This window comes from Mastomys coucha, chromosome Y (genome assembly GCF_008632895.1).
Source record: "Mastomys coucha isolate ucsf_1 chromosome Y, UCSF_Mcou_1, whole genome shotgun sequence".
In the NCBI taxonomy this organism is placed as follows: Eukaryota; Metazoa; Chordata; class Mammalia; order Rodentia; family Muridae; genus Mastomys; species Mastomys coucha.
In genome coordinates, this window is record NC_045031.1 from 206,333 (window position 1) to 215,285 (window position 8,953).

Here is an 8,953-nt window from a genome sequence, read left to right on the forward strand (position 1 = left end):
AAAGCTTTCCTACAATTCAGTACTATCCCCACTCCCCAATTGTAACCCCAAAACAAGTAGTTCACTATCATGAACTATATTTGCTGGTAACTACAAGGTTTCACATCAAAAATTACAATAGCCTTGCCTATAAGATAGGTTTTTTCTTTACTAAGCAAATATTTCTATAGACAAAATTAAGTTATTTTAAGTTACTAAGTAATGGACTTTTTAAAACAGATACACCCTAAACAACTATCCCAAGATATCAGCCTCTAAAAAGACTTTCAAATGACTTACAAATTTGCTTATTTACACAATCCAATGCAAAAGAAACAATCTATGTATATTTCTTTAGAGTAATATGGGAACAGACATTTGTGTCTCTGAGACAGTGTCTCACTATGGAACCCTGTTGTACCTAGATAATGCTATCCTCAAACTCAGAGATCCTCCTGCCTCAGCCTCCAGAGTACTAGCATTAAAAGTATGTCTCTAGCCCCACACCTGGCTACTTGTACAGACTTTTAAACACATTCTGACTAAAATGGAAACTATCAAAGAAAAATAAGAAACATGTATTATCCATACTTTTCTGAAATTAACCACATTAGTACATAGAGACAAGGTATCAAAGTTGCTTTGTACCATGATTAAGATTTAAAAGAACTTAGATTTCCACAAAGGTAAACAAAACAGCAATGTATATAAAGGATATTAAAGAGTTCTACAGAATTGCCAAATAAATAGTAAACAGCATGTACTACCAATAGCCAAAAACCACTAGGACTATATACACAAACATAAATTAGACATTTTAAAAAGAGAATTACCTTTTGAATAATCTTCCAGTAAGAGATTGAAGTGACCTAATTGACAAAAAAAATCTGATTCCACTTTTCCTTCAGCTTTTACTATTAAAGATTCATAGCAGTGAATTGCCTAAAAATGAAACATATAAACATTTACAATTAAAATGAAACTCTACAATAGAATTAGTAAAATTCTACCTCCAAGATTATATACAGTTTATTACTATGGAAATCATAATTCATAAATATACTCTATATTTTTAAGATTTATTTATTTATATGAGTACACTGTAGCTGTCTTCAGACACACCAGAAGAGGGCATCAGATCCCATCACAGATGGTTGTGAGCCACCATGTGGTTGCTGGAAATTGAACTCAGTACCTCTGGAAGTTAGTGTTCTTAACCACTGAGGTATCTCTCCAGCTCCCAATATATTGTCTATTAGAGACAGGATTTTGCCATAGTATGAGTAAAAACTGTATGATCAAGAGGTGGCTTATACTCCCAGAGCTCAGAAGGCAGAGGTAGGTAGATTTCTGTGAGTTTGAAGCCAGACAGAGTGAGTTCCAGGGAAGCCAAGGCTACATACTGAGACCCAGCCTCAAAATTAAACAAATGAACAAACAAATAAGATAAAGTAGACAGATGGTTTAGTAGTTAAGAGCTTTGCCTGTTCTAACAGAAAATCAAAGTTCAGGTCCCAGCCCCAATATCAAGTGGCTCAGAACTATCTAAAACTACAGCTTCAGGGGACTAAGTACCTCTGGCTTCCTCAGGCACTTGTACTCCATTGCACACATCCACATAAAGACACATACACACACTATGACATACCACAAATACATAATTTTTAAAATGTAATTTAAAAACAAAACTCTCAATAAAGTAACAAAGGAGTGCATTACTAAATTTACACAAGCATTACAAAGCTAAACTGTTACTTTGGTCCTTATCAAACAACAAAGGAACTAAAACATGTGCAGGATGAAATATATTAAATTCAGAAGCCATATACTCATGTTAATTTTTTAAAAAAATATGGTAAAACCAAATTGAGATGTATGTAAATTCAATTTTCAAACAACAGATTTTAGAGTTTATCATATTTTTTAAATTTTACTTTATTTCTCTAACAGTAGCATTTAGGGACACAAAAAGACTTCAGTCAGTAAGAGCTAGCTAAGCTACATAGTAAAAAAAAACAAAATAAAACAACCTCCCCTTCCCCCCAAATATAGTAGTCTGAATGAGAATAGTCCCTTTAGCTGCATTTAAATGCTTGGACCTTAGTCAGTGGAACAGTTTTACAGGTGTGATTTTTTTTGTTTGTCTTTTGTTTTTTCGAGACAGGGTTTTTCTGTATATATATCCCTGGCTGTCCTGGAACTCACTCTGAGACCAGGCTGACCTCGAACTCAGAAGTCCACCTGCCTCTGCTTCCCAAGTGCTGGGATTAAAGGTGAGTGCTACCACCGCCCAGCCGTATGTTGTATTTTTAATGAAACTATAAAAATACATTACATAATTTTAATTTTTAATTTCTAGAGACAGAGCCTCATGTTGTGAAAACTGGCCTGAAATTTCATCCTTGTTGCTGAAAAGGATAACTGTTAATTTTTGATCTTCCTGCTTTCTCCTTGGAATGCCAGAATTACAGAAATGTACCACTAAACCAGCAGATAGGAAGCTACAGATCTAACTACTGGCTTTGTGCATCCTTGGTAAATAATAACATATATATTCCCTAGGCCCATGATTTCTTAAATCTGTACTAAGCAATACTTATTTCCTGCTAAAACTTCTGAAAAAGGACTTAAAAGACTACTATTCCATAAAGTGACTTTTTTCATTAGTATCAAAGTCTTTTAAGTTTTAGTGAGAATAAAATGGCTCTAGTGAAAAAATAAACACACTTCCTCCCAAACACACATACAATTTCCTGTAACTCCAGTTCAAGGGAAGCCAGTGTCTTGTTTACTTGGACACCTATAGAGACTTGAGCATATACTCATAAAAACATGTACACTCACATTCACACCCTCTTCTGGTGTGTCTGAAGACAGCTACAGTGTACTTACATATAAGAATAAATAAATCTCTAAAAAAATGCACAAACATAAACAAACCATTTTATTTAAATGTAAACTAAAGTAGCAAAGTTCCTGTCTCATTATACAAGCAGAAATATCACTTCAAGTAATCTAGGAGCCTAACCTGGTCTACCCAGTTTTCTAACCCAAATGAGCCTAACAGTGAGCTTATTTTAAAAGTAAGAATTAGGAAATGAAAAGATGCATTGGGCCAGGCGCAGTGGTGACACACGCCTTTAATCCCAGCACTTGGGAGGCAGAGGCAGGCGGATTTCTGAGTTCGGCGCCAGCCTGGTCTATAGAGTGAGTTCCAGGACAGCCCGGGCTACACAGAGAAACCCTGTCTCAAAAAAAAAAAAAAAAAATGCATGGGCAGTTAGAAGTACTTAACTGCTCTACTAGTAGCTGACTTTTCAGAAACCACATGAAACTTAACAATTTGTAATTACATCCCTATGGAATCTGTGTTGGCACTATGAACACAACATACTTCACAGATATACATCCTGATTAAGATATCCATACAAATGAAACAATAATAACAAATAAAATTTAGGCTTGAAGTGATGGCACACAGCTTTCTTTACTGTACTCTAAAGACAGAAGACTCTTTTGAGTTCCAGGACAGTCTACAGTCTACACTAGCTACAAAGTGAGACTCTGCACCAAAATAATAACAATAATAATAACAACAACTATAGAAATAATAATTTAGGACTACTGATAACATTAATAATTATTATATTTATTATAATTTTATTATTATTATTATATTATTATTTGGGACCACTTGGATAGCTCAGGAAGTAAAAGCACTTGCCACAGGTCTGACTCAAAAAACTACTTTTCAGCTCTCTGAATGCTGCCATTACAGTAAAGTATCAGCATATCACCTGAAAATAGTTGCTTAATTGCAGATTTTTAAAACTGTAATATGATTCTTTGTTTTTTTCTGTTGCCTTGGCTATCCTGAGATTTTCTCTGTAGACCAGGCTGGTCTCAAATTCACAAAGATCCATATGCCTCTGTCCCCCAAGTGCTAGAACTAAAGGTATATGCAACCACTGTAAGACTTATAAACAAATTGTCCTTTTTTGAGACAGGTTTCTCTATGTAACCTTGCTGTCCTGAAACTTGCTATGTAGATCAGGTTGGCCTACCTGAGACTCATAAGAGACTCAACTGCTTCTGCACAGTGCTTCGAATAAAGCAGTATACCACCAGTGTCCATCAACTGCCCTTTATATACTTCAGTTTTTATTACTTGTCATTTTAAATTATAATATATTTTGAGTAAGTGAAAAACATTTTAATAACTGTTAAAAAGTAGTGGCTCATGCCTAAAATCTCAATATTTAGAGGCTGAAAGATGGGTACTTCTGCAAGTTTGAAGCTACTCCAGGCAACAAAATATGAACTAAGACAGTATCTAAAATAATGATTCTCAACCTGTGGGTCAAAATCTCTTTTTGGTCACAAATAAAATACTCAGATATTTACATAATGATTCATAACAGCAGCAAAATTATAGTTATGAATACCAACAAAAATAATTTTATGGTCAGAAGTTATCACAACATGAGGAACAGCATTAGAAAGATTAAGATTGATCTAAAATAAACAATAACAATAAAACTATAATAATACATATTACTCAATGTTTAATAAAGCTACAACTCATAACTGTTCTAAGAATAGTGACACTTGATAGTTTCTCATATTTTGTTTTTAACTTTTTATTTTTAAAATGCTATTGCAGCTGGAGAGTAGTGGCACACCTTTAATCCCAGCATTTGGGAGACAGAGGCAGGTGGATTTCTGAGTCAGAGGCCAGCCTGGTCTACAGAATGAGTTCCAGGACAGCCAGGGCTACACAGAGAAACCCTGCCTCGAAAAACCAAATTAATTAATTAATTAATTAAAAAATAAATAAAATGCTATTGCAATTAGTTAAAAAAATATGTTATTTCAATATCTGAAAACAGACCGACATTTAAGTTTATATTATAAAGCACCTGAAAATATATTCTACTAAATAAACTAAAGAGCTCTTCAAGAGAATGCTGGTTTGACTTCAAAAGCCCATATAGTACCTCACAACCTTCACTAATTATTATATCTTAAAATAGTTATATCTTAAAAAGCTAGACAAATCCATTTTTTGAAGTGTTTACCATGAAGTCTTAAAAGTGTAAGGAGGTTAATATTTAATTTAAAATTATCCATTGTACACACATGAAACCTAGCAACCTACTAGTAAACAGAAATATGTTTCTATACATATCACTTAAAGAATGTTTAAATCTTGGACTCAGCCCTTAAAGGCTAGGCTCAAACCAAAAATTATGTGTGCATAAATATAAATTTATATATACACATATATGTTAAGAATACAATTGCTGGGCAGTGGTGGCACACACCTTTAAATCCCAGCACTTGGCAGGCAGAGGCAGGTGGATTTCTGCGTTTGAGGTCAGCCTGGACTACAGAGTGAGTTTCAGGACAGCCAAGGCTACACAGAGAAACCTTCGAAAAAAAAACAAAAACAAAACAAAAAAGAATACAATTAATACTTCATTGGTAACATGAAATTATCGAGTTTATAATCACTGATTTTAGTTAGAAAGGAAAAGCATGTATGCCAAAGATCTGTGCTTTTATGCCATGGTTTACAAGAATCTAAATATAATAAACACATGTTACATTTAAGAATCTTTTTTTAGAGGCTTAAAAGGACTTGATAATATTCCTTTTAAGTAGTGGGGAATAATTTTCACTAACCTATATTAGCTAGGTTTAATATTTTCTTGCTAAAATTTCCTTGTTTCCTTCTAAAACTGTTTTATTTCTTTTCCCTCTATTTCCCGCCATCTTGATTGAGACCTGCAGCCATTAACTAAGTGACAGTACCAACTTTCAAACCGGAAATACCGTGTGCTCTCTCACTCTGCGGAAACCAAACTCCAAGGAAGAAAAAAAATTTTAACTTTCCAAAATAGTATTCACAGTATTATTTCTGCATATTATTATTATTACAGCATTGTAAAAAAAAAAAATCTTTGTAAGTACTCATACTCTTTATCTCCTCAGGTTATCTATAACTTGTCTCTTATGGGAGAATAATAAAACGTGTGCATATGACCGGCTGCAACAACCAAGCATTTTTTCGTAACTTGAGATGAGAAACTGGAGGATACAGGTGACCTCACAAAAACTGCAAAATAAGCAATGCTCTGGGCTGTACGACGAGGCAAGGCCTCAAATGATCAGGAAAGTAAGCCAAGAAAGGATTAACGAGGAAGGAAAAAAAAAGTTTCAAAGATCCCTAAAAGCTATAATGAGCACTTTCACGGTAGGGAGAGGCTCCAGGCTTGGAACACTCAAAAGCTTAGGAGAAAATATAAGCAGTTATGTCCAAACACAGTTGCTGACCTTGCTCAACAGCGTCTTCATCTTGGCGCCATCTTTGCATTGGTTCAAGAACCCGAAGAAGCTGCTGTGAAAGAAATACATGGTTCTTGTTAATGCTCACTGAAAGATCAGTTAATAAACCTCCCAAAGCATTGGCAACAGTGCTAGGCGACAGCGAGTTGTCACCTCAAGAAAGATGAAGCCAGGCCTCCAGGAGAGTCTCTTGAACCCAGAGAAAGAAAGACAACCTGTCAGTTTTAGTAGTGCGTACCTATCTAATCCACAAAGCGCCTTCTTCTCTTCGACTGTGAGACTGAAGGGCCCCTCTTCGCCCTCGCCTCTAGCCTTTTCAGCCGCCATTTTCTTTTCCTCATTACCTAGGACAGCAGTAGCGACAGACAATCCGTGTGATTTCATGGAAACACAAAAAAATGTCCAAGTTCCAGGTCTTCGCTCATCCACCACTACCAGTCCAGACTTCTTTTGAAATGATAGTTTCAATCGTTGCTTGGAAATACCACGCCAACTTAACGGCCGCAGGGTGGGCCACGATAAACTCCGAGGCAAAGGAGAAAGCGGCAGAGGCTATCTGGTCACATTACCACGTAGGTGCTGAGCGCAAGTGCAGGCATTGTTGCAGAACCTAAGCGAAATTCTTAGAATATCAAACTTCGCTAGCATCCGCATAAAGTTGTGATTAAAGCGTCAGTGTGAACCGCACGCAGCGTCTGTAACCTCTCCCTAAAGTCAGGCTTTCCAATGGAAACAACCGTTTTATCTCACGTGACTTTTGTTGACTTGCGTCATCACCAGTGCAGCTAAACTTGCTAGTTCGCAAGCTCGTGATGTCATTCTAAGAGCTTTACCGACCACGCTGAAATTAGTTTTAGTTATGTTTGGTAACTCTTTCTTATACAACACTAAATATCCCTTTCATTTGATTGCTATAGTGGTGTCTCACAAGAAACAAAGAGCACTAAGAAAAATTATCAAGTATCTTTTCCTACCGCACAGGAAAGCCAATTAGAGACCAAATGGTGTTTTGTTTGTTTGTTTGTTTTCTGTTGTCCTACTTCCTCTGTGAAGTTCCCAGAATGGGTGTTCCCTAGTACTAATTTTAGCAAGCTTTAAAATCAAAATCTTGAAGTAATGACTCACATGTTAAAAAAACAAGATGTACTCAGCTAGAATTGAGCTCTTCCTCAATGAGTAACCTGGTCGTGTTTTTTGTCGCTACCATAGCTGAATTCACTGATTACCCATCCACCCAATCACATCAAACCGGAAACTTTATAAAAGTCACGACAGACCTTAGTGATTGAAGAGTCCCTCAAAAACGTCATGCCTTATGAAAAAAAAAAATCCCTTACAGCGTTTTGAAGATGGAGTAACAATTTGAGAACAATACCATTTCTTTTGACCTTTTGGTTGTAACTAAAAGTTATAAATAATTTGTAAGATGAGCATTCATTTATACATAATACAATAATAAATATAATAAAACAAGTTCCAGGGTTTTTGTTCTTAAGAATTTTGAATTAGTTTGTATTATCTTTACTTCCTGGGCCTGGTCCTTCACAATGACCCTGGCTCCCCCATCCCAGCAGCTAGTATCACAAAGTCTCCAACACGAATATTTTGTAAATCTAAGATGACTTTAAACTTGAATTGTATTGAGGATTGACTGGCAAACACTACCTAATTCCCCTTCAAGTAAATTCCCTACCCCAAAATCAGGTCCACAAAACATGTCCAAGTCTTTTCAAAAGCTTCCATAATCAAATTCTGGAAAGCAACTAAAATACTTTGCAGACCTGAAAGGCACAAGTTGCAAAAATCAGGCAATCTGACTTATCTCCTACCCTTCAGCCAAGAGGTTTCAGGACACACACACACACACACACACACACACACACACACACACCTGCACCCAACTTAACTTGTAAAGCAGTTTCTAGGCCTCCAGAACCTACACTACACTACAAAAGTTGATTCTCAGACCCTGTATAGCCTCTGCTACTTTTCTCTCAGATACTAGCTGCATGGTTTGGAGTTGTCAATATTTTTAAAGATTTGTTTATTTTATGTATGTGAGAAGATTGTAGCTATACAGATGGTTGTGAGGCATCATGTGGTTGCTGGGAATCTGAATTCAGGACCTGCGCTTGTTCCAGCAGCCCTGCTCCTTCGGCCCAAAGATTTATTATTATTATAAAGTACGCTGTTGCTGTCTTCAGACACACCAGAAGAGAGTGTCAGATCTCATTATGGGGGTTGTGAGCCATCATGTGGTTGCTGGGATTTGAACTCAGGACCTTTGGAAGAACAGTCAGTGCTCTTACCCACTGAGCTGTCTTGCCAGCCCAGAGTTGTCAGTTTTTTAGGCCAGTAAAAATCAAATCTGTGGCTAGAGAGATGGCTCAGCACTGACTGCTCTTCTAGAAGTCCTGAGTTCAATTCCCATGCAACCACATGGTGGCTCACAACCTTCTGTAATGTGATCTGATTGCCCTCTTCTGGTATGTCTGAAGACAGTGAGTGTACTCATATAAATAAATTAATTCTTTAAAAAAAAATCAGCTCTGAGTTTTCTTTAAAGTTAATGTGTAAGCCACACTTGTCTAAGGACAGATAACTTTGCAGAACTCTGGAGGTTGTG

The 8,953-nt window shown here is 36.3% G+C and overlaps 1 protein-coding gene across 6 annotated transcripts in view; it reads right to left on the minus strand.

The window, feature by feature from the left end:
- The window catches only part of LOC116096502 (histone demethylase UTY), a 126,041-nt gene extending 118,987 nt beyond the window's left edge, over nucleotides 1-7,054 (minus strand). For 4 of the 6 annotated variants that reach the window (XM_031378380.1, XM_031378390.1, XM_031378362.1 and 1 more), the window contains exons 1-3: nucleotides 6,566-7,054; nucleotides 6,316-6,379; nucleotides 813-921 (exon numbers count right to left, since the gene is read on the minus strand). In XM_031378380.1, the coding sequence (XP_031234240.1) occupies nucleotides 813-921; nucleotides 6,316-6,379; nucleotides 6,566-6,711 (319 nt within the window). In that variant the 5' untranslated portion in view covers nucleotides 6,712-7,054. The remainder of the gene's footprint in view (nucleotides 1-812; nucleotides 922-6,315; nucleotides 6,380-6,565) is intronic. The other 2 variants (XM_031378400.1, XM_031378371.1) reach the window with 2 other exon arrangements.
- Nucleotides 7,055-8,953: the final 1,899 nt, after the last annotated feature.